The 25,758-nt window shown below is 40.5% G+C and overlaps 1 protein-coding gene across 1 annotated transcript in view; it reads left to right on the forward strand.

Moving 5' to 3' along the window:
* GLIS1 (GLIS family zinc finger 1) overlaps positions 1 to 25,758 on the forward strand; it is a 205,749-nt gene that overhangs the window by 157,650 nt on the left and 22,341 nt on the right. Inside the window, exons 4-7 of the mRNA XM_074908089.1 lie at positions 6,120 to 6,281; positions 9,726 to 9,836; positions 13,554 to 13,686; positions 21,962 to 22,112. Coding sequence (XP_074764190.1) covers positions 6,120 to 6,281; positions 9,726 to 9,836; positions 13,554 to 13,686; positions 21,962 to 22,112 — 557 coding nt within the window. The remainder of the gene's footprint in view (positions 1 to 6,119; positions 6,282 to 9,725; positions 9,837 to 13,553; positions 13,687 to 21,961; positions 22,113 to 25,758) is intronic.

Raw genomic sequence — 25,758 nt, forward strand, 5'->3', positions numbered from 1 at the left:
TACAATGTGTTCATGTCAAATGGGTGGCTGTAATTACCCTAAAACCCAACAACGTGAAGGATGTATTGCATCTATACTGTGGCTTCCTTTTCTCGATTTTTTTCTTTTTTCTGTTCTGAACCTTTTTACCTTTTCTTCTCCTACACACCACCAATTGTGCAATAGTCTGGCTAATGCCCTAAATACTTTTTTGTAATACAAATAGTAAAACAAGTACATGCAATTTTTCCCAGGACTAAAATGAAATATCACATAGAAGTGTCAGTTTGCAGATGTAAATTGTTCGGACTTCAAAAAAATCCAAACATAGAAATTGGCAGGTCCTTTTTCTGTTACAGGTATCTTCCATTGTTTTGTTACCACAAAGGGAAAAAAAGCAGCTTCTAACAATTTAAATCTGTAAATTTAAATCAGGTTATGTGAACTGGGATTCTTTAGGAAGTTGAGAGTTCAGGGATGTGTTTTATGTACACAGATAGTTCTGCTGAGTTTAATAAAACTCCTTGCATGAGTCACATTGCTCACGTGCAAGTATTTGCAGGATCAGGGCTTTACATTGTAGCTACAATAGATGATTAAAAATTAATCCAATCAGGAGTTAGCTAGAAGAAACCAAAGCGCCAAATCAGGTATTTTGATTCTTGTGTTGGGTGGAATAGCTCATGTGCTTAAGTTACTGACATTCATAACAGTTTGGAGCTCATGTGCCTCCTGCCATGTCCCCAACATTAGACCCAATGTGCTGTAAAACATTGATGCTATTTAAAGAGTGGTGTGACTATTTCCTCCCCTCCTGAAGGGATACATATCCTCACAGGATCCTTTTTCTCATAACATATTTTTCAATAAAATTTTCCCAATTTTGTAATCTATTGGGAAGAAAGAACATTTCACAATGTTCATAAGGCTTGTAGATGTTTTGACCAGACATAAGATTTCCTATTGATAGTATTAAATGCCTTGGAATGAAATGTTTTGGGTTTTCCATCTGTAGGCTGTCTGAGATGTCAGCAGCCAATATGACCTGCTCTTTCCCTTTTAGGTCTATAAATAAAAGCCAGCTTGTTTAACTGATCTTGCAGCAGAGAGCAGAGGTGTATATTAATGAGCTTTCTCTAATGGCACACTGGACCTATTTAGCACTATAACTGTGAAGGCTTCTCTTTTTCAGTCATAACTCATTTCCTAAGAAAATGTCAGTTACTGCTTTACCTTATGGTCTGAGCTGTTTAGTTTATAGTTTATTTCTTCTGATCTGTACTACTGACAGATATTCTAGACATGACTGTGATTAAATATGCTTATGAAAATGGTAAACATTTGATAATATAAACCCTGTTGGGAATATGCTGTTATTTCTGCATGGCAGCATTCTCAGGTGCGTTCAAAGTATAATGTGGAAGCGAAGAAAAAACATTTTAAGCAATTACAGTTATTAGATTAAATTGTTTTGTTAGGAAAATTGTGATGTGTTTAGATCACTGTGAGATAGTTTAGTGTTTTCATAAATATGCCTTTTAAATGCATGATACTGTAGCAGTTACACTCCAGTGAGATTTTAGTGTAAAATAAAGATAACATATGTATTACCATATGGTGGTGAACTAATTTATTCCTGTAAATTTCTACAATGTATTTTTTCCTGGTAGAAGCCCTATTCTAAAAGCAGCAGTAGTTATAAAATCCAATAATTGCATCATGCTATTTACTGTAATCATGTGGCATTGTTTTGTGTCAGTGCTCAGATGTGTGCAGTATAGCAGTTTCTGAAGCACACATTAACAGTCTCACAATAAAGACAAAAGTAGTAATTGCAATATAATTACTATTTTTATTGATGAACTTGTTTAAGAGCTCTGTTGACATTTACAGACTTGGAGGATCATGCAGCGTTTGTTACAGTTATCCCAGGCATCAAACGTCAACAAAATGTTTAGGATTGTAGGATTAAGCAGTGACAGATTGGGGCCAGATGTCTGGGAGATACTGTAAGTAGCCTTCTCAGTTGATCAGACAGCTCTTACCATCCTAAAGCCCTTTGGAAATTGAACATTTGTTCTTTGTAGTTGAAGCTGAGACACTTGTGGGATTGATGGATCTTCCCAGAGGTTTATTTGAAAAGGAGAATGAGCACCCCATTTTTCCAGGAGTAGTTTTATTTAGTTTATGTATAAATATAAACACAGTCTGAGTAGTAAGGGTAGGTGGAAGGGTTAAAAGTGCTGGTGAGTAGCAATGAAGCCCAAGAATTACCTTACAAAGCCATCCTAACACGGTTTCCTCAGCAACCCAGGTGAAGTTATCTTGTCCTTGTACAATTGTACAGATGAGACTCTTCCACTTTAGGGAAGCAGTGCTGTTTCCACATGTGAACTTGTAGGGAAAAACTGCAAGGGACACAGTCAGCAGATCCAGCAAGAAGTAAGTGTGTTGAAATAGATTTTCCTGGAGTTCTTTTGAAATAGAGACCTTTCTGCAGCTCAGAGTGGATTCTTTCAGCCCCGTGTTTCTCAGCAATTTACACCAACTCCTTTCCTTCCTTCCTCCCTCTCAGGCGTTTCACCTTCACCTTTGTGCATCACCTACCCCTCTTCTCATCACTTGCCAGTAAGGTTCTTGCCCCCACTCCTTTTTCATTGATTTTCTTCCTGTTTAGCCAACCCTACCTTTAGCAACCCTGCCTCCTTGAAAATATGAGCACTGGAGTCATATCATTCTCTTTGTTGGTGTATTCTTTCACCTTACATTGTTTAGACTGAATTGATCACAGCATTGTGACTGTCCCACTATCTGTTACACAGCTTAATAGAGCTGGATAATTTAAATAATCTAAATTGGGAAATAATAATATAAATATGAGAAGCTCTGAAGGTCCAAGCATATATGGTAATGGAGGAACCTTATTGATGAAGGCATTAGACCTTTGGATTATATGTTAGTACCAAAGAAAGGCTGTTGACCACAGTAAAAGCATAATAAACCCGTATTTGTTTGAGTGTTGCTGTTTACATTGTAGCACTGAGCATTTATGGTAGGGACTGTTCCTTCTCTTCCTGAAATCTCGATCCAGCAAACTCTTAAACATATGTGCTTTCATATGTTTTAAATTAAGCTTGTGTTTAGATGTTTTAGGACATTTGCCATTGGAATTTTTGCTACTGACATCAATGAGAATAGAGCTGGACCTTTAATTAGTTTGGATTATTCTGCATACTTTCCAACTTTGCATTAGGCTGTAGATATGGAGCTGAAGACTGGTAATCCATTAGAAAAACATTCTGAGGGTCAAGATCTTCCCTTCGTGACTGAATAGCTGAGAAATTACTTCTGAAACCTAACAGGTCTTCCCCGCCTGAGACAACATGGAGACAAGAAGGATCTTGTGCAGTGTCACTGAAGTGATTCTGGTGCCAGGGGGGTATGAAGGGTCCCAAAGACCCAATAACAAGGAGCGTTGTTACATCATGTCCTTCTGGGCTGGGCTTTTTGATGCCTGGATGTGAGAACCAGAAACTCCTTCAGAGAGAGGAGCGGAGCACATAGAAAGGACTCATGACACTCGGGAGAATCTACTCAGGTAGCGGGGAGGGAATGGCACACGTGGGGGGACAGCATGAACAACTCAAGGGAAAAGCTTGATCTTGCTGCTCACCTAGTGAATGAGGCTGCAGAGCTGAACGGTAACATAATTTTGTAGAATCTGGGTCTGATTCTCACTCTTACCTTGTGGGCTTACATTGGTGAGTAAAACTGAGAAGAGCTGGTCTATTGAACTGAAAATGAAAGGGATAATAGTTTGAAGGGGATGATACGACACTGTGGACTCATCACAAAGGAGACAGAGGAGAGGAAGGGAGGGGAAGGAAGGTGATGGAAGAGGGAAATGGAGAGGAAGCTTGGGAACAAAGTACAAACAAATGATCTTTAGGACCTCAGAACATTAACCCCATTCGCCAGAGACTGGCTTTATGGAATGTCTTATGAGAACTATGGATTTGCCAAACTCTGCTTTGTTTTTCATGGACTTCAGCATATTTGCACATTTCAGATTGCTTCGTTCTGAATCCTTGCCAGATTTTTAGTGGTGATTAAGAAGCAAGTTTATTTCTTTTTAAGCCTTGGTGGCTTGGTCACTTCCAAAACTCCCCCACCTCCCTCAAGTGTTCAGAGGGGAGTCATGGCCAAAGAAACTTCTGAAGCTGTAGACTGCATGTCTCCAGGTGACTGTGAATCGACCATGATGGTTGTGATGGAGCAAGGTGGAAATACATACATATCAGATAGTTGCCTGCACACATAGACCGAAATATGCCATTCAGACAGATTAAGTATCTGCCCAGGGAGTGAAATATTTAGGGCAGTAAAAGCCACAGTGATCCTTTCATATAGAGTGGCGGAGAAAGGCAGAAATTTGCAGTCTGCCAGGAAACCCTCTGTGTGATTGCCTGTGTGTTGGAGTGCACTGGTGTGCTTAATCTGTAGCATGCAGAGATGATCTGCATCCAAAGACAGAACACGGCCTGCAAAATGAAGTGCTAGCTTGAGAGTCCAGATCACTTTGTTCACTGTGTTGAGATGCTTAAAACACACTGGTCTGAGCAGGGTGTGACGGAGCTTTGTCCATCAGTAGTTGAAATTGCCTTTGTCAGGCACCAGATCAGGTGCCCCTGGTTTACATCACTTTCTAGGTTCCATCTGCATCTGCTCTTCTTTCCCATCCCTTGGCCTGCAGTGCTGGATGCAACAGCTGCATTGGAAGTTTACATACACCGATGTATGTAAGAGGTGTGCGTGTAACAAATAGAATGTGACAGGGATCAGCAAGACTGTAATTTCTGTAGTGCCATCTGAGGAACCACAGGTAGTGAATGAAAAGCTGCCAAACAAAATCCTGACTCAGCAGAAGGAATTGACAAAGCGCTCACTAATTTTGTGAGGGTCGGGATTACACTGTTTATGAGCAAGAATCATACCAAAAAAATTTGGTTTCCAGAAATAGTGGTTTTAATACACACCTACCTTCTTCCACAATTGTTATTAGTGGTGATATGAAGGTGAATTGGGCTGTGTTTCTCAAATACGTTCTTTGAGGTCTTGAATCAGAGAAGCCAAGGCTTATCTGTATAGAGACACTAGATCTGCAGTGCCATGAAGCAGCAGTGCGGAGTGGGCAAAGTATATGCACACCACCATACATGAGTAGGTGTGCACAGAAGTATTTGCACACATGTAGGTATCTTGAGTGCACTTTATGGGTTTGCTGGTGCGTGAATGTGCATACACAGGTTTTTGTGCTCACCTGAGTTAGTTCCTGAAGCCCGTCTTACAGACAGGGCATCCACTGCAGTCGCCTGTTGTCCGTAACACTGAAACTTATCATGAGCAATGCAGAACACCCTTCCCTTGGCCTAATAGCTGGAAAAATTAATTATTTATGTATTCAGATTGAATTTGAAACAGTGACTTTTGTTATGAATGCTACGCAGCATTTTATTACTGAGTTCTCTAATGAAACGGGTGCTTAAGAACTCAGAATTGCTCAGGTTACTGGTTGTATAAATGCTGAGAACAGATCTGAATGATACGGCTAATAAAGAAAAGGGTGCAGAATAACAGCAGAGTTCCTTTGGACTGATCTTCAATGGATCAGGTCTTCTTGTAATAGTCCGTGCTCATCTGCTCCAGGGTATACTATTTCAGACATCTGAAACCAGGTTTTTACCTGCCACAAATAGCTTCTCTTGCTCTCTATCAGTAGCAGCTAATTGTTACTGCCCGCAGTGGTTCCTGTGCCAATTAACAGCTAAGGGAACTCATCAGAACACTTGTTCATTCTTTAATTTTTCTGTTCTGACACCATGTCTTTAAGCATTCAGTACTTCAGACAGAACGTGTGAGATATTTATAACCCTTGTATTATTACTGAGCTACACACCATGTCTTCAGTGACAGATTAAATGAACGGCACAAAATGTTGTGTTTCATGCATAGATTTCAACAGATGTTTGAATGCTGGTTGATTTATTGCATGTCCAACTTGGATCTTACACTGTTCTCATTGTGGCTGCACATGGTTTATTTAATAGTAATTTACAATTCTTTTTTATGACATTTTTCAGTTTGAAGGGTGCAACAAGGCATTTTCTAGGCTCGAGAACCTTAAGATTCACCTCCGGAGTCATACTGGGGAGAAGCCATACCTGTGTCAGCATCCTGGCTGCCAGAAAGCTTTCAGCAATTCCAGCGACCGGGCAAAGCATCAGCGAACACACCTGGATACCGTAAGCATGATTTCATACAGGGGGTTGCATTGAGTTTTCCAATGCTCCTTGTGCACAAACTGTTCTGCAACTGCAGGGTGACTTTTCCTTTTCACAACGAGCATCTTGGAAAACTCAGCCTTAGGCAACTGTACTTTTGGTTTGAATTGTGTGTGCTTTGAGAAATGAAAAAGTCTTGATCACAGAAAGGCAAATTCAGCTATCTTACTCATGCTGAGGAGTAAGTTTCTCAAGAATAGGTCACACAGGAATAAGTTACTCAGCAAACTCTCCCATTGTTCTTGTTCCAGTAAGAGGAAGCAACAATAGAATAAGGTATAGTATGAGTGAAAGCTGAGTCATTGCTGCTGTATGAAATGTGTGTCATTGCCTTGCTTCCTATCCTGTGTTGCTTCAGTAAGGTCTGTTCTGAATGTCTGCAGAAGCAGTTCAGACAGTGGAAGGTAAATACATCTCGGTTTTGGACATAGTTTTGTAAAGTTAAAATACATCTGTCGTAACTACAGGAAATTTGTTAAGTACCCGCCATCAGAGTTAAATTCTTTTCTTATGTACAGTTGGTAGATTCTGGCTCAACTCTACAAGTCTTCTCACTTGCAGAGAAGATGGGGAGCCTGTCTAGTGTCTTAGGCTCCGATAAAATTATGTCACCATATTATGGGGAAAGAAAGTAGACAGCTTTGTAGACCAGTTAGGTCCTCAGCATAAAGCTTGTAAAGAATAACAGGCAGAGTTGTTCCTTTGTCTTTTTCAAAGAAATGAATATACGGTTTAATGTTTGGCCAAGTGTTTATGGGGCAGAACTTTTGAGTTTAATTGATATTTACTTTTTAAGCAGTTACACATTTCAGACAGTGCAGCATTAAGGAATGTCTAATGTACATTATGCCTTGCAAAAACAAACAAGTAAGAGAAGCGAGTCAGTCACATTTTCCAAACCAAAGCACACTTACAATAACAATGTTTTATTTATTTGAAAGTCAACCTGTGATATTTGAATTTGTAATTAGTTCTAAAATGTGTCTCTTTTGAAAGTGGGTATATTAAATTGAGTGCTGGTTTTGAAATTTAACTGCTTGAATCTAATAGATATATTTTTTTGTTAACCAAAGTCACAAATGGAATGACATTTACTAGTTTTGAAAGAGAATTCAAATGGTTACTAAAATAAGCAGACATTCTTGTATCTGTTGATCTGTGCATTATTGAAGACAAATCTCTTAACTTTCTATTTTCTTTTCTTCTCCCTTTATCTGTGTCTTTATTATATGAAATGCTCATAAATCAGGAAAAAGGTACAGTAATCATTTTCTACTAACTTTCTTAAATGTCTAAAAATATCCTCCATGCTTTTCTATTGCAGGTTCTTTAAAACTGCTTCTGTAGTCCTACAAGACAGTAACTAACTTCCACTTACCTGGTTTAATTGAAGTCCGATGGTTTAGCTTAGTGTATTTTGTGCTTATGTGAACCTGAAAAATTAGGGAGCTACAGGATGGAGCTACTGTAAAGATTGCCCGTTACTTTAGCTCAGTGGACAAAATAACTGCTTGGAATGTCAAAACAAATAGCCGTGAACCTTTTTAAGGGCAGTCAGATTTTCATCTAGTTTCCCTATCACTCAGTTGAGTGATGCTATCACTGATTTGAATGACATCAATGATTTGAAAAATACTCTGCTGGTTTTTCTGCTAAGGGATTTGTTAAAGTTTTCCATAGTTTTTTCCTCAGGTGTCAGTTCTCTGTGTTCCAGACACTCTCAATAAATCTGCTTTGCCCTGTAACTTTCTGGGTAGGTGCTGTGTTAGCCAGTAAGGTCATGAATTGGTGAATGATTCTATTATTCCTTCAGAAATTTCCTGCAGGCTGGACAGAGCAGTAATACTTATCCTCTAGAGGTACTTACAGAAAAGGGGTTTAAATAGACTGCTTATTCCTTATTGAGTGCATTTGGAATTGGTTTTGAAGCTTCTCAATGTAGGTCATTCCATCATTTATATTCTCCAAAAGGAGAATCTGTAAATCATTTCAGAGACTTACTGATGTATGCTAGTTTGATGGAATCTCTACTAAATCATCTGGAAGTAGATCCTTTTCCTAGGTAGAAGCCGAACAAAGGTAGTGTATCTGTCCTTGTGGTAAAAAGGGCATATCATCACTCCTCCAGGAGCACAGCAACTTGTTTAAAGGACCTCACAGTCACTTCTCTGGAAAACAGTGGGGTTTTTTTCCCTTATGTGCATCCTCCTTCTGAAACCAAGGGGATTAAAGAATGTGACACTGAGGTCATGACAAACCAGTTTTCTACCTCTGGGAAGACACCAAAAGGACTTACTAGTCCAAGTGAGAAGGCTAAGGTAATGTTGACAGATGAGGCAAGAAAATAGAGAAAAAAAGGAATATTTCACTCAACTTCAAAACTCTGTGAGCTTTGACATACAGCACTGTTTTGCTACCACTTAAGTCAGTGCTTACTTAGTAACAAGTGCCAGAGTCCCTTTGTTCAACTTGGTAATTGCACATTCATTTGGAGGTTGTACTATAACAGAGAGATTACTTCATTTGTTGGAGGTTGTACTATAACAGAGAGATAGTGTTTCATTTGTTGGGAGTAGGCATAACTAAGAAAGAGCTTGGTAAGGCTTTCAGTCATTGGGACTCCAGAATTGGCAGTTAAATCAGAGCATCCTTATTTATTTATTTATTTTCCTATGAGAAGAGTGTACTGGAACTGCTTGCCCAGACCCAGATGGCTTTCCCAAGAAAGAGTGCTCATATTGTGCCACATAGAAGTGGCAAGCTCCGCCACACACCAGAATCAGCTGGAAAGATCTTCCCAACAAAATCAACAATAGTGGATTTTTCTTTATTTATTGATTTGCTCAGATATTAATGTTTGTTGTAGATTGTTTGGTTAGGAGTTATAAAAAGAAAGATATTGCTTTTGTTACTCAAAACAGAAACAAGATATGAAGGAAACCAAATGCCACGTTTTGCTCTGTTGCATATGGAACAGTTGTTGTAAAAGCTATGTAAATCAGAACTCGAAACCAGAGCTTCTATATATATAATTATACTGGGTGATCTCATGATCATTTTGTCTACTGTAAAGGCTAGAAAAAAAGTAATGCTCTCAAAACCCATCCAGTTACACCTCATTAGCATTTAATTCAGCCCAGTAATCAATACCCAACGTGACAGAGTATAGATGTGCCGAGTGCTTGCATGGAGTGCAAAATCAGAGCGATCGGTGCAGTTGTTCTGTTTGCATCACGTCTGGCTTGTGTACATAGCGGAGGCCGAGCAAATCTGGACACAGCAATCAGAGCAAACAGCTCAGACTTAACACCTTGTGTCACAGAAACAGCCATCCGTCAGCACTCTGTGTGCTGGTTGGAGAGATGCAGAGGAATATGAAATCTTTTCCATTTCTGACATTTACAGAAACCCTATGCCTGTCAGATTCCTGGCTGCTCCAAACGCTACACGGACCCCAGCTCTCTGCGCAAACATGTGAAAGCTCATTCAGCCAAAGAACAACAGGTGCGTAAGAAGGTAAGACCCGCTAGGCACAAAGTGACACATCTCCAGATCGCCTCACAGTTATTTTTAATTCAGCTTTAGTTTATATGTTTTCAAATTGGAGTTCTTCTGCAATATTGCTGGAAGAAAAGTTGAGCTAATTTTCCTGTTGGTTTTTAATCACTATTGTTAACCAGTCCACTCTATAGTTTTAGACTTTTCAGGCTACCACCCTGTAATTTCAGTTTGCCCCACACTTTCTCTCCAAGCATTTCTTTCTTGTTCATCTTCCATACACAAGCCCAAATTCTGCTGTCATTCACATAAAATGTCCATGCACTGAGTCGCGGCAATCAGCTAGTAAATACATGTGGGCAGATCATCTAAAACAGAAATGAAACTAAGCCAGGATACTGCGGAAATGTCAGGAACGAAGGACTTGTAATAGATGAGAGTGAAACCCTCCACTTTTCCCACCACATCTGTATTTTAAATGCATTTATAAATCATTCCAAACCCAGACTGCTAGTTATGTTTTCACTACTATTAGATTCAAATAAGTATTTTGGTTTCTGTGGGCTAAATCCCGAACTCATTATTAAATGGGGATGCTTACAGTCACCAGCCCAGGATCAGAGACTTGTTTATTACACATTTGTTCACACAGATTGTAAAAAGATTATTGGGGCCCCGCAGAGCTGGTCTGTGACAGAACAGACCATGACCATACTTAAGGCCCAGGAGTGGAGGGGAATGCAAACCTTAGCAAGCAATTACAATTAGTTCAATAAGTAGCAGTGACATCTTCCCCAGCTGCCTTGCTACTGCCAAGAGCATAACGGATGAGACAGCAAGTCATATTTAAAGGATGGAGGACAGAGCAGAAATGACAGCCTGGCAAGATAGAGCTAGGGAGCAGCTAGTTTGGAAAAGTGTCAAAGGTAAGAAGTAGAAGTACTGCAGAGCAAAGAGAGGAAGATGTAGAGAGATGAGACAATAGCAGAATGCAGGTATCTTAGTTGCAGAATTTGGGATGAGCCGTGGAGGAGAGAGGTGGATATCAAAAAGACCTAATTCTCCTGCTTGATTACAACTGTGATGGGTTCACACTGATTAGTCCTGTGTCAGCCATGCCCCCTGTCTTACACCCCTTCCCTCCTCCTACTTCTCAGCATGAATTTTCTCCCCTACATTTTTCACTTGGCTAGATTCACCAACCTGAACTTCCATCTGATTAACAGTTTCTAGAATATCAGTGCCCAGAGCTGTGCACACTATTTCAAATAGGAAGTCAAGAAACACTTGTTACATATGGAGCTTTGTGCCTGGGAGTAACGCTGTTCATACCCAGCATCCATCCAGATGTCCACAGAATCAAGCTGTTGTCTCTGCATATAGCAGGTTTGGTCAGAACTCTTATTTAGCAGGACTGGAAAGGACCACCTAGTTTTCAAGCCCAATTTTGTCTTCTCAGCCCATGCGGTTTTGCTACAGGTCTCTAGAAGGTTCCACAGGGTATGCTGTACACATGCCTCCCACACCTCAGGTCACAACATTCCCAACGCTTCCCTACAAACCGTTAGGTCTTAATGAGAGTAAAAATCAAAAAGCCATAGCAGTAATTGGGCCCAGAAGGAGGTTGACTGTGGCACCAAAGTCTTTTCCAATAGCAAGATCTTTGTGACAGGAAGATTTTGTTTCATGAAATTCTCAGCTGATTATGGAAAGCAACCATGCTCCCTATTTCAAAGGAAAGAATCGCCCCATCTTTCCTTCCTGTGGTTGCTGACATATTTCTTGGGGGAAGGAAGGAGGGAATTATTTCCCAGGACCAATGGGTATTGTTTGTTCGGCTCCATGTACTGGGCTGAATGCATTACCTTGTTAACGTCTTTTACATCTGGGCAAAGGAACAGTCCTGTCACCTGCTGAGGCCTGTTTCCAGTTCTATGGAGTAAGGTGGGGGGAAAAAAAAAAAAATCCAAACTTTGCATTAAGGGGCACAAAGTGCTTCCTGCATAAGCAGCAGGAGCCCTTAAGCACAGAATCAATCCAGGACAAATAGGGTACACACAAATTGCAAACTTGAGCTGCTTGCATGTACCAAGATGTCAAATATCCAGGGTTTCATATCTCTTAATCTCTAAATCCCCTAGGAATTTTCCTGCATGCATATACATACCCTCCTATCGACTTATCAAGTCTATCTTAAAATAGTGTTAGTTCCTTGCCTCCCACACCTTATTTGGTAGACCAGTCCAAATCTGCACTCCTCCAGTGGTTTGAAATCATCTTCAGATTTCCTGTCTCGTTTATCCATGATAACTTTATGATCCTGTGTCTTTTTTCCTCGAATTTAAAAGGCATCTGTAAAAGCAGCAGATTTAAAGAGCATTTTGATCAGACTCTCTTAAAAACGACCAAAGCAAATCTGACTCATAAAGAAATAATAAAAACCCCCGAATATTTCAGTTAAATGTATTAAAGGAAAATAAAAAACTTTCACAACTAAGTAAATCTCAGTGTTATTGAAATGGCGACAGCCTACTTTGGAAAAAAAGGGAAAAGACTGTTTATACTCACTTGCTCATTTTTGGTTGTAACTCGGCAAAGGCAATTGTCTATTGGCATCTGCTTCCCAGGAGTTCTGAGTAAAAATGACTTACCCAAGAAAGAAAAATTAACAGGCTGCTCTGCCCACATGTCTTAGTTGAGATACGCTACCAAAATGTGGCATCTGTGACATAAAATAAACTTCCTGAGCTTAGCCTTACATCAAAGGAATCCTGAATATTTAGTTCATAGCCTAGAAGATGACTGCAGTGGTAATATTTGGTTATTCTGAAAGGCTTTACAAGAACAAAATAGGAGAAAGTTAGCTGTTAATTTAGTAGTAGTTTAAGTTTAATTGGCTGCAGATGCACTTTGTGATCCAAATGTTAGATGTTTATCTTAAACCAACAAATGGCTGTATAGCAGAATTCTAAATAGGTTTTCCTGGACCTTTTATTTAGCATAACCAAGCCCCAGGGAGATTGGTATGCAAAACTGTAAACGTAAAGACAATAACTATTTATTAATAGCTATAGAATATGATGGCTGTTTGTGTAATGTGAGCACTATATTATGACAAAAGCTTGGCAACATCAGCATGTTTGAAAGAGAATTAGAAATGCTTTTCTTTCTTAATTCTCCTCTCCTGCTGTTTTTAATATGATCGACATTGTGGTTTTCAAGAGTTTGCTTCAGACACTTTTGCCAGAGCTTTAATTTACATGGAGAACAGCTGACATATCAGTGATACCTCTTACACATTACTGACAGTGTATTATTCCACCCATTCTAATCTGATAAGCACAAACGCTTTTCTTTCCCTATCAAATGTATTTCCAAGTGTCACAGCTACAAGGTGATGCAATCCTTTGGCCACAGAGCCCAAGAAACTACAGAAGGCCTGAAAATATGCAGTTAAATTACTCAGGAAGGTTTGAAGAAACACAGGCTACATTATTTTCAGAAGCAAACTGATGTTGATTTAAGATTAGCACACTTAACTTCTGCACTTAAGAAAACCAAAATTATCTCTAATTAAAAATACCAAGTAATAGACACACCCTAAGAATGTTCCTAAGAATGGCATTTTGTTCCTTCCTTCTATACATAATCTTTAAGCAAAGAGACGTATGAATTTAATTAGAAGTCATTTGGTTTACTTTGAAATAAAATGTTTGTTTTATCCTCCTCTTGTAGCTAAATTCATGTACTGATATCGAACAAGATGTACTAAGTGAATGCTTAGCTATACAGCAACTCCACACATCTTCACAACACATTTTGGATGGGAAGTGTGGTAGATCTGTAGGTCATCATGATTTAATTACAGGTAAGAATACTTCTAATAAGTGTGGTGCTAAATATGTCATATAACACAGGATTTAAAACAGAAAAGCTTATGGGTCTGATTTGCCACTATGGAAGATTAAAAAAACCCAAAACCAAACCAACAAATAAAATGAAATAATTTTGTGAGTTTTTTGCTAAGGAAGGCCTGACTTTTTTTCTTTCAGAGTTAGTCAGCCAAATAGCTCTTATGAATTTCATGTGAAGTGGGTAGCAGCCCTGCTGAAAATCAGCCTCTATCCATTTGTTCTCTTTTGAAAAGTTTGCCTTGGCTTCAGCACAATGCAGGTGCATGAGCTTTGCTAAAGCCAAATGGGTGCTCTAGCAAAGACAAAGGCACGCAGCAATAAGGTTTTCCAGCTCTTCAGGAGTTACAGAGAAGTTGATGAGGGTGTGCATTATCATGCACTGTGTGATTATAACAAATAATATGGTGATGTATGAATGGAGCAAAAGATTGAATTGGAAATGTCAAACATGTTGTTCTAGTATTTAATCTTTCTTTCATTCCTTCTTGTCTGTCTGTCTTGTGGTTTGAACAAAAGCTGGCCCCTTTCAGGGACCTGAGACTGTTCTATACATTTTATAGGAAGTGAAAAAGATGTTTCCATTCCTTTCTGCTGAAAATAAGATCTAGATTCTCAACTTTTGAACCTTGGTAGAGGATCCTGAATCAGGGATGTAGCAATCTCAGGTTCTTTGTTAAGCCACCGGAGAGAAAGAGAAACTCTAAAAGGCCATCGGTTTAACTGTAATCTGCCTCGTCCTGTGAGGGCATCCGTATTCCTCCACTGATGCTAGAGATTAGAGTGGGGAACCTTTCACTTAGCCGTTTTCACTCACAAATCTCTTTCTGTCCATGTAGCTATTTAGCCCTTTTTCTAATTTTCATATTTATTTTATTCTTGGCTTCAGCAACATCATGTACCAGTGAGTTGCAAAGCCCACACTTTTTTTAAAAAATACTGTTCTTGATTAATTTTACATGTGTGACTTTCAGATGGTGTTTGGTGAGAAGAATATGCACATAGTTTCTTACTTGGTCTGCCTTGGTGGAACCTACTTTTGGATCTCTAACTCCGTAATATCCATTTTGGGATGGGATAATCAACACTACGCACAAAATTCCACATTATGCATTTCACTTGATTTATAAGCCGTCATTGTTCCATTTTCTGTGTCATTCTCTGTCCTGTTCCAGACTCATCCCAGTATCTTACTCGTTTTTAATGGCAACTGCATATTAAAAATGGGATAGATATATGGCAGCGTTTTCTATCTAGCACTTTGTATGGTCTAGACAGTATCTCCAGAAAAAAAGATGTGACAGATATTAATCCCTTTTTCATTCTATAATTGTTAAAATAATAATGCATACTAAATCAAATTTTGGACAGACTATTCCTAATTTTGGGGCAGGAATATAGTATCTGTTATACCGCATGCTGTGCCTCAGAGTGGACAGTTTGAATCACAGAATCACAGAATGGTTTGGGTTGGAAGGGACCTTGAAGATCGTCTAGTCTAACCCCCTGCCATGGGCAGGGACACCTTCCACCAGCCCAGGTTGCCCAAAGCCCCGTCCAACCTGGCCTTGAACCCTTCCGGGGAGGGGGCAGCCACAGCTGCTCTGGGCAGCCTGTGCCAGGGCCTCACCCCCCTCACAGGGAAGAATTTCTGCCTTAGATCTAATCTAAATCTGCCCTCTTGCAGTTTAAAACTGTCACCCCTCATCCCGTCCCTGCACTCCCTGATCAAGAGTCCCTCCCCATCTTTCTTGTAGCCTCCTTTTAAGTGCTGGGAGGCTGCCCTAAGGTCTCCCCAGAGCCTTCTCTTCTCCAGCTGAACCCCCCAACTCTCTCAGCCTGTCCTCATAGGAGGAAGTCTTCAGATTGCAGAGCAGAGCCAAGGCGAGACAGAAAAAGGCAAGAATGCCATTTTTGAAGACTTTGCGTTCAAATTTGGTCGATATTAGAAAATGTTCAGTGCTATTAAAAGCCAAAATTATTCATAAAATGATTTAGCTTAGAGCTAGATTAATGTATCTTGATTTAAGTTTTACTTTATCCTCTTTCAGTTTTGCAGTGGAGGAGAGGCTTGACTTGGTATTACTAAATATGTTTTAAATTGATTTAGTAACTGAGTACAAGTTTTCCAGACAAACCCTAGCTTGTTTCTGTTGAGGCTTGGAGAAGTCCAATGGTAAACTGAGATTAGAAAACAAAAATGCTTGCTGCTAGTTCCCCTGCACCAAAGGAAGAGCTAATGCACTTCATGCTTTTTGCTTTGTAAGAATAAAATAATCAGTTACTAAAAATTACTTAGGCAAGAATGTCCTGCTTTTTTTCTCAATCGAAATCTTAAAAATAAAAACAAAAAAATGTATCCTGCTTTACAACTCCTATTCTTGTTTCTGGTTCAAGCTGCACGAAAATGTTGGAATGTAACTGGTGAACAGAATGGAGTAGAAAGGGAAATAACCCATCATTCTAACATTGTTCCCCTGGGAGTCTGCGTCCATGGTTTATATGTGGCTCCTCAAAGAGTGGCAGAAAGCTAGAGGGACTCGGGGGTATAATTTTCATTCTCTGCCTTTGTCATCTGAACTCATAAGCTCTGTGAGGACAGCACGTGGCCTCTGCTCTCTACCCTTGACAATCTGGCATAGCTGAAGCATGGCTTGGCCTCTCACTTCCAGGCAGGACAGGAAAGCCCAGTGACATTTCCCTCACAACAGGCTGCACTTAAGAACTTCAGAAATAGCCTCAGATTTCAAGTGACAGCAATAAAACAGGAAAAAAGTTATTAGCTTACAGATAAACAGACCATCCCTAAACTCTCAGTGTCATTTCTGAGAACTTTTTATGAAATTAAGGATTTTATCCATCAGTAGTACTGGCTTTCTCTGATCTGATTTCTTTGCTGATTATATCAATCCATCACCAGGATGTTGTAAAAAACCTACTAAATCTTCCCTGATACTTCCATCGGGTCACTCCATATGAGACCCCATCACATGCACAGTATGAAAAAGTGCCAGGAAAAATAAATCAAGATTTGAAAGACTGTTTTATGGTGAAACAGAAGTTGCTTCATACTATGTGCAGCACAATGCCGTAGGCAAAATTGCTCCTCTGTCATTTTATAGTGCATATAAGCTGAAGTGCTGATCCTTACAGAATTAAAGCATAAGGACATTCCTGCTGCCACCTATAGTCTGCAATGATCTCACATTTGCTTTTTCAAACAAGCAGAGGTAATATTTCTGGAGAAACCAGCTATAATGCTCTATATAGGATATATATGGATAAATACAGTATATGACATCCTCTTGATTCCACTCAAAAATATGAAAATGGTCATGGTTTGGGGTTTTGTTTTGAGTTTGGAGGGTTTTTTCCTTTTTTTTTTTTTTTTTTTTTTTTCAAAGAAACCACATTATTAATGTGCAGAGCTCTGGGCTTTAGGGATCACTTGGATTCCTGGAGAGTTTCAGTTTTGTCTTTCTCCAAGTTAAAGCACATTTTAAATATGTCAGGGATGAAAGTGAATCACAGAAAAAATGAAATATTTAAAAAGCTCCCATCCCTTGTGTCTGACTTCAAAGCAGGTTTGTGCTTAGGACTGGCTAAGACAGTGAGCAAAAGAATGTTTTGCAGTTAGAGGAACTTACTGTTTGCTTAGATCATCATCCTTTTTCCCTCTCATAACTGAGATGGCTGAACACATTCAACTCTAGCTGTGCCCAAGAGCTCATCTCACTCTCCCTGTGTCCATTTAGGTAATTCCACTCGGGCATTTTCTCTGGGCATGTTTTATTATTGTTTTTTCTGGTCTCAGTTAGCATAAAGCTGAGGGGAAAAAACCCTGCTAGTCGCAGATGCTCAGAGTCTTGTTTTGGCAACAGATGTTAAGGTTAAAGGCCAAGCCATTTAAAATATTGATTGATGACATATATTTACAAGCTAAGATGGTCAATGCGTGAAGAGGCCCAAGGTGCAGAGTCCTGAAGTGGGTTGCACTTGCAGGAGTAGTCATTCATAACAGCTCCAAAGGCTTCTGTGTACTTCAGGTACTCAGAATATTATAGCTCGCTGCTGAAAAAAAGGAAGAAAAACTGTAAAAGAAATATTGACAATTATACTGAGGCTGGAATAGCAACCGTTCACTCTGTCCTCATAAACAGTTCACTGTCTCCTGAAAAAACTACCATGCCAATATTCCCTTCTAAAAGCACCATCTTTGGGCTTAACACCCATAAACATACCATTAGGCAGTCATGGAATCAGAGTGACAGCAGCTCCAGACTTTGAGTATCTTAAGTCTGGAATAAAAACATTCATATCAAAACTTTTTACAGTCAAAATGAACTCCAGTAGCAGCATAAATGGCTGATAGCTGAGAGTATTCATAGTGCCTAGTGTAGTAGTGCACAGTGCCCATGACCAAAGGCCTGTCCCTCTGAAGCAAGTAAAGTTAATGTTCTGTTGGAGTGCCCTTGTTTTGCACTGTGTAAGATAAATAACTTCTAACTTTAAATAAGTACCAATTTGGTTCTCAGTGACTCAACAGAAATGACTAATGTCTCATTGCAGACTCACATGGAATCTCGTAGTAAATCCCATCTTCCATTGTGTGTGCCACATGGCCCTCGAAGTACTCTTAATTACAGGCAGACACCCCATGCAAGCAAAGCAAGTGAACAATAAGGTCGATCCTTTGTCTACGTTGGCTGGTGTTTCAGCTTTCTCACTATCCAGAAGCTTCAGGGGCGGATGCAGCCCTCATCCAAATGGTAGGCTGTGCAGTCTCAGAGCCTCACCACCAGCCCCACCACTGACACCAGAGCAGCCCAGCCTCTCCCCCCATTCCTCCCGCTAGCCCTGTGTCTGAGGGATACAGGCTGTCCAAATCGGGGCTCTGGGTTTGGTCTCATTTCCTTAGGAAGCAAAGCTTATGTCATCATTTTGCTCGCCTCTCTGTCCACATGTGTGTCAGTCCCCCTTCCCTACAGTATTTTTTTTTTTAAATCCATTAAGCCAAGCTCAACCACATTTGACAAACGCCTCAGAGATAATTGCGTTCTGACAAGTTTCATGAATACTGGCAGCTGGATACCAGAGAGTGGCACCCAAAATTAGTGTTCCCACTGTGGGAGAGGCAGGCAGGGCTCAGCTGTGACACATGCTGCTTGGCAGCAGGCAGCACACGTGTAGTGCCACATTTGTCAAAGTGTCACAGAGGATATGGGGACAGCTGGGTTTACCCTGACATACCACAGCCCATGTTGTGGTAGGCTGCTGATCCAGCGATGCCGTGGAGAGGGGGTGTCAGGGTGAGGGGAGCCAGTGGCTTCTGGGGTGAGGCAGCACAAGCCGTGATGTGGAAGAGGGGGGTCAGCGGGACAGAAGACACCACGTGTCAGACCAAGCGTGAGTGAGGGCGTTGTGGTAAATAAAGATGTAGGAAAAGGAAAACTCACTGATGAATAAACAATACAAGCCTCAGCACACATATGCTGCAAGCAGAGGCCTTTTCCAGAGAAGGTGTGATGAGTAAGTCAAAAGATGGATAAGCTCAGGTTGGATGGAAGAAGCCCTACTTCAAATAGGAGAGAAGATCCACAGCAGTACATCTTTTCAAGCCCAGGAGTGGGCAGTGGGCACCCACCTAGTAGTTCCACAGCTGGGTAGACGCCTCTGCATAGTGGTTGGGTGTGGAACTCAGGGGACAGGGATTCCAGTTTCATTTGGTCTTCTAATGAGGTGGGTTTGAGTGCATAGGGTCGTGCAGGGCTTGTCTCCTGGACATATCAGGGGGTGGGGTGGGATTTTTTTTTAACATTTTCTGGCTTCTCTAGAGGGGCAAGATCATTGTAGGCATTCTGCTGCTCTTGTCTTTCTCATCCACCTCAAAGAAAGACTTGAACTATCCTTAGCAGCTGAGACAGTATGGAAGGGTCCAGGAGAGACCTCTTAAATATTCATGAACTGTTCAGGGGTGAGATTGTAAAATAAAACATCTGAGTGTGTTTACTGGTCACCACACTGCTAAAACTACCTTTTGAAGGTTTTTGATCTTTTTGGGTGAGTTTTTGACAGGCCAGTAATACTCTGCTACCCTTAGAAAGCATAAACATCTCTTTTTAGGTTCAGCAGTTTCCTCCAGGCTGTACTGCCAATACACCTGAACTGCATGTTGTAGGAAATACAGCTGAAGTGTGAAATGACACTGTACAGTCAGGGTCAAATTGCCATTTGGCTCATCTTCCAAGCCTGATAATAAATGTACGAACAGTAAGAATTTGGGGAAAGTGGAAACTATTGTGTTATAAAATGGACTGAAGCTATCAGTAGAAAAACAACATTTTCACAGCGTAGCATCCTAGCTACTGACTTACTGTTATCAGAAGAGGCTTTGACAAATAAATCCTAGCATCACCTGAGAACATCTGACTTCTTAAAGCCCCTTTTGTCTGGCTTTCAGTGCAGAAAGCAAGTTGGTTTCACTGGCTGGTTGACAAATGTTCTGTCTAGCGGGAGACAGAGATGATGTGGTTCATTTCTGTTGCTTTAGATCTGTCAACAGCTGAGGACTCATTGTTCATGAGAGGTCTTTGACTCATCTGAAGTCCCTGACAAAGGTGGCTGGAATCTTGCCTTAGTGGTTCTGCTCTTCAGTTGCACAGAAACAGATGCTGACGTTCAGCCATGTCCTATTCGCCCAAAGGGCTGTCACACATTCCCCACAGCTCCAGATTTTCATTATTTTTTCTGCTTGTTCCGTGTCACTGTGAGGGTTTGGGAGAAGTGCCATGCAGAACCCTGTCAGTGATAGTGAGACACATTGAAGCCGAGCTGACACACAGCTCTATCTTCCTGAATGTGCAGCTCTGCGCACAAGGAGTGGGAGAGGAAAGGTGAATGCTACAGGAGGAGAGAAGGCAAGGAAACTAGACCTCAGAGGGGGAGTGGGGTTTTCTGTGCTGTGTAGCTGGATGCTGTGGGAGCTGGCAAACTTCATTTGCTCCCCACAGACTTCAGAATAAAGTGGCTGCTCTAGTCTTCCTGTGTATGTGCAGAGTCCCTGGGAGGCATGCCCTGGTGGGCCAAAACTCTGGGAAATATGCTGTGGGCAAGCTTTAAGAAGGAGGAGAAGGGCAGAGAAACTGAGAAGAGAAGGACTAGACTTTTCCAAGAATGGCACTTAGTAGGAGCCAGTCTTTTTTTTCCCTGCCATAGGGTGGCATTCAGAAACAGTGTTTGTAACGCCAGGCATCAAGCACTTCTGCAGTCTCCCCTCCTTGCACATGCCTGCCCTCAGTGCAGCCTTCACACCAAAAGTCAGTGTCAGGGCCCTGACCCTCAGATAGCCTAGACTGTCCTAGTCCATGTCTTACTTTTCAGAAGGGAGACTATAAGATAAAACTTAATCCCAGCATCTTAATCCAAGAGTCCTGGACAAAGCTTCCTCAACCAAGTATGTGCCTGAGGACATGATAGACACTTGACTATTGGTGTCTGACTGCCATGGTAGAGGAGAGTTGCTAGAGTCCTAAAAAAAGGGAACATCAACACTCCTTCAGTACCTCTGTGTACTAGTAAACCTTTTGTTTTCATGGTCTCATTAAAAATTCTCCTCACTCCTCTTCACCTTTAATTTATTGGGATTTCATTTGTATCGATATGTTTTATTTTTAAATGGCCTAGGATGTTCAGCAGCATACTAATTGAAAGTCAACTTTAAAAGTTTTAAAAGAACAATGAAAAAACCCAAATCCTGGTGCCCTTACACAAACACAGTGCTCTGAGTTCAGTGTCTAATGGAATGTTGGTAAGGTATCATGTACCACTCTGCTGTCAATTTGAGCTCCATCATTCTGCAAACAGTGAGTTCTGTGAGTTCTCACTCAGAAGTATGGTGAAGGCAAGGGGAGAGTCCTGCCAAGTCCTGCCAGGTGCTAGGAGGGGTGCTTACAGGTCTGCAGTCACAGCAAGGAAGAAATGGATCACCTAAGAGGGTTGGAGGGGAGGTACACGTGTCAAAATACCTTGATGCAGCTTTGAGTGCTGCTCCAGGCACAGCAGTGTTCATTAACGTCCCCCTGGCAGTGTGATCTCCCCAACAGAAGCGGGCTGCAGTGTGTTTGTGTCTCAGGGTTGGGTGGGGGATAGGGAAGGAGTTGGGGACTCTCAGGGACTTACTTGGGTGCTTCTTTCCTTGCTTATTTTATTTTGCAAAACGATGTGTGTTCACAGGCATGTACAGTGGTTCCAGCGCTAACCATAACGGTCCCTCACCAGGTATTTTGCCACCTCCTCATGACATCCCTTCAAGACACCATCCACTCGACTCTGCCCTTTCCAGTCCACATCACCATCAGTCACCGTTGGAGAGTGCCAGGGAAGGGTATGTGTGTGAAACATGCTTGGCCTCTGGCATGATAATGAATGATTAATTGTTTATTTTACTTTGCAAAGATGATGTTCAAATGGAAAACACTGGCCCAAACTAAGCAATTTTGTTTGTTTTAGAATCACAGAAAAATTTAGTTTTGAAGGGACCTCAGAAGATCATGTCATCCATCCCCTGGGCAAAGCAGGGCAAACTTTGACATTGCTCTCAGGTTGCTCAGGGTCTTGATCTTGTCTTCAACAAAGGACGCTAAGGTTGTTTTTTTTTTCTTTGTAGCATGCAATTGCATTTAGATTTTCTTTTCTTTTTTAAATTCTTCCTTGTTGACTTCTTGTAGGTTTGGATATGTGCAGAGAACTTTTCTCAGTTAAAATGAGAAATCTCTTAAAGGGTAAAAACGAAAACTATGACTCACTCAGGAATAAAGCAGTGTTTGCCTTAGTGAGACTTATTTAGTGTCAGAGTGGAGGCTTTTTCACTTCCTTGCTCTCTGATAAGATTTTCTGTAATACATTTCTCATCAGCAGGCATTAACCAGTAAATTCCTAATCAGGGAAGAGTGTTTTATCCCACTGATTGTATGGCTTGCATTGCTACAGTACGGATTGCATTGCATTGCTACAGTGTCTGATATTTCTAAAGCACCGTTTGCTCGAGCTCATAACATCTTCTCAACAGTAAAAAATCTCTGTAAACCACAAAATTGTGCTCTAATCTGTTTGCTCGGATATTTTTTTTTTTTTTGGTGCCTAGACTCATGCAAATTAAACATAAAACTTTAAAAAGTTTTTCTTCCCAGCACTTTGGACAGGGAGGGGACTCTGATTTTACTTCACAGATGGGAACTTGGGATAGAGAGAGAGAAGAGGGTTTTTTCCTAACAATATGTCAGGGTTCTTTAGCAATTGAATGTAGAGTTTTCCCGTCCTAGTCCAGTGACTGACCCATCCCTTCTTTTATACAGGTATAGGAAAGCCCAGAAAACTTTTAATTCTATGCTTTAAGCAAAGGACAGAAGGCAGAGTGTATGTGGCACGGAAAGGGCATAGTAAGGAAAAAGTACACCTGAGTAGTTGAAGAACAATCTGATTGAGGAAATTCAATTGGGAACAAGTTACTCTGTTTTTTTCTTAATTGGGGGATGAATGCTGTAGCAAGCTTAGCTTCTATACTCAGTTCCTCCTTCAGCCATCCTTTCTGACCTGTGCCAGTAGCAGGTGCCAGTGCTCCCTCTCAATGTCTGGTGCCTATCTGCCCATCACAGGAGCAGAGTTACCCTGTCCCTGTCCCGTAAGATGCCTGTGCCCAGCCCTTCTCCCTCCCTCCCTGCCACCACATTCCCACCCTGTATTTCCTGTGGCAGACTCATGCCCATGGCAGAGTCAGGGCAGCAGGAGGCACGGGGCATGCTGATTCAGGTGGAAGTTACACCAGATAAATATGAAGTTTTCTGTAGCAGAGAAGGCAGCAAGCACAAACAGGAGGAATGGAGACAGTCAGTCCAAAATGAAGGTAATCCCCAAGCTATTCTTTCCCTGCAGAATGGGACTAGAGCTGGGAGAGGAGTAGGGTCCCTTCCTCTCAGTGCTGCCCGGTGCTCTGCTCAGCTCTTTCCTCTTTGGGTTGGTTCTAGGATGGGCTTTTTAGAAGAGTTAAGGCAAAAAATCCCAACTAAGAATGAAATAAGCTAAAGATATACTATGGGAAGGATTTAACAGGCTCTCAGTGAGGTGGGTTTGTTTCTGAGGCGCTTCCCATTTTCGTACTGTTAATAAGAAACGAAAGCAAGAACAGAATGAAGGCAACAGACAGTTTTCCAGTTTGAGGGGTCTGAAGCTCCCAGGTGAATTCTCCTTGGTGCCCCTTGTGTCTCCATTTCAGAGAATGGCACTTCTCTTTCAGCAGAAGCACCACGCTGAGTGAGCTGAGTTTCTCACTGAGCTCCTACAGACATTTTTATCATTTGCTTAGGCCAAGGTTTACATCAGAAATGTCTCTGCTGTTTTCAGTTCTAGTGGAATAGCTTTTCTTTCTCAGAGGAGACAACAGTGCTGATTTATTATCTCGGTGCTTATATACCTAAGTAATGTAAAGTCTTTGCAGAAACACCATAGTTAATACCCTATGACAAAATGTAAGACTGAGATGATAACAGATTTCTAACCATGAACCAAACATCAGGAAATGGAGAGTGGAATGTATTTTTGAATAGTTATTTTAAAACAGGGTATCTAGTTTCATGACATAATGGCATGGAATTTTTCAGCATCTCAAATGCCATTTTCTAAACACAAAGTAATCTGCATTCAGCATTGTCATACCCAATCCAAGATCCTTTTGCTGTATTTGTTTATGCTTACATTATTAATGACTGCTGAAATAAAGCCCATACGTGACATTTTAATTGCAAGTACAGAAAGTTGGTGTGAACTAATAGTCCTTGAATTTCATTTAGCACAGTTTTGTTTAAAGCATTCATCCATTTAACTGGGCAAAATCACTTAATAACCTGATGCTTGGAGCCACTGAATTATAGAACTGGTACACCTCTGCCAGTGCATAGCAGTATGCCATTACTCATATAAAATATATATGGTTTACAATAGGAAAGAAACACCTAACACTACCTTTCTTCATATTAACTGCTCCGGCTTTCTGGCACACATATAATGTTTTGCCTCATTTGTCAGCTGTCTCAGCATTCATGTTTAAGTAAATGCGAAGAATTTCTATACTGTGAATCAGTACGATGACAAGACTGGATTGCATAGTTTTAAATCTGTGGAATGAACCAAGTGATTACTATCAAGAAATCTAATTACTGAGTCATCAGATACGCAAGATGCCAAAAACGACATGAGGCAGAGTACAAATAGTCTACTCAAGTTTGACATAAGATTCAGAATTTGATTTAAAGCCTTTTTCTTTTTTTTTTTTTAAAAAAGCCCTGTGTTATACCATCCTTTGCCAAAGTCAATACCAAGTGCAGCAGTCAATTTTCCCAAATGGTTTGCTAAGACATTTAAATAGTTTGACAAAATTATCTAATTCACTTGAAAATGTTCTAACAAAATCTGACTTCATTACCGAATATATTTATACTGGCTTTATACAATATGGAGAGTATTTTTTCAAATTCTGGTATGAAGTATATGCTAGATCAAAAAATTTTACTTGTATTGATATTAATTAAACTAAAAGTGTGTGACTGAGAAATATTTTGGCATCCAGAAAGTGGGCTTGTCATGATCCAGGTTTAAATATATATATATATATATATTTATTTCAAGTAGCAATGGTTTATTTTAGCATTTCTTGTAGCATATGCCATGTATAATGTCTAACTTGGTTTCATTTTGCCCATTGCAAAAATAGTCTATTTTGATTTGTAGCAGAATGAAGATGGAAAGCCAGCATTTAGTATTAAATCTTAGATGAATGTTGCACTTGGCTTATTTTTCTACTATTTTTTTAGCTGTTATTATCTAAGTCTTCTAAAAATGTTCTTAGTTTCATTTCTAAACTATCTCTTAAACTCCAGTTTAGAATATTTAGTGTGATAAATTATAAGCTTAAATGAAACTGATACAGCTAAAGTTAAGTGAGTTTGAGTGGTGGCACCAAGTTAGGGATTTACACC

Source organism: Athene noctua, chromosome 5, assembly GCF_965140245.1.
Source record: "Athene noctua chromosome 5, bAthNoc1.hap1.1, whole genome shotgun sequence".
NCBI classification, from domain to species: domain Eukaryota; kingdom Metazoa; phylum Chordata; class Aves; order Strigiformes; family Strigidae; genus Athene; species Athene noctua.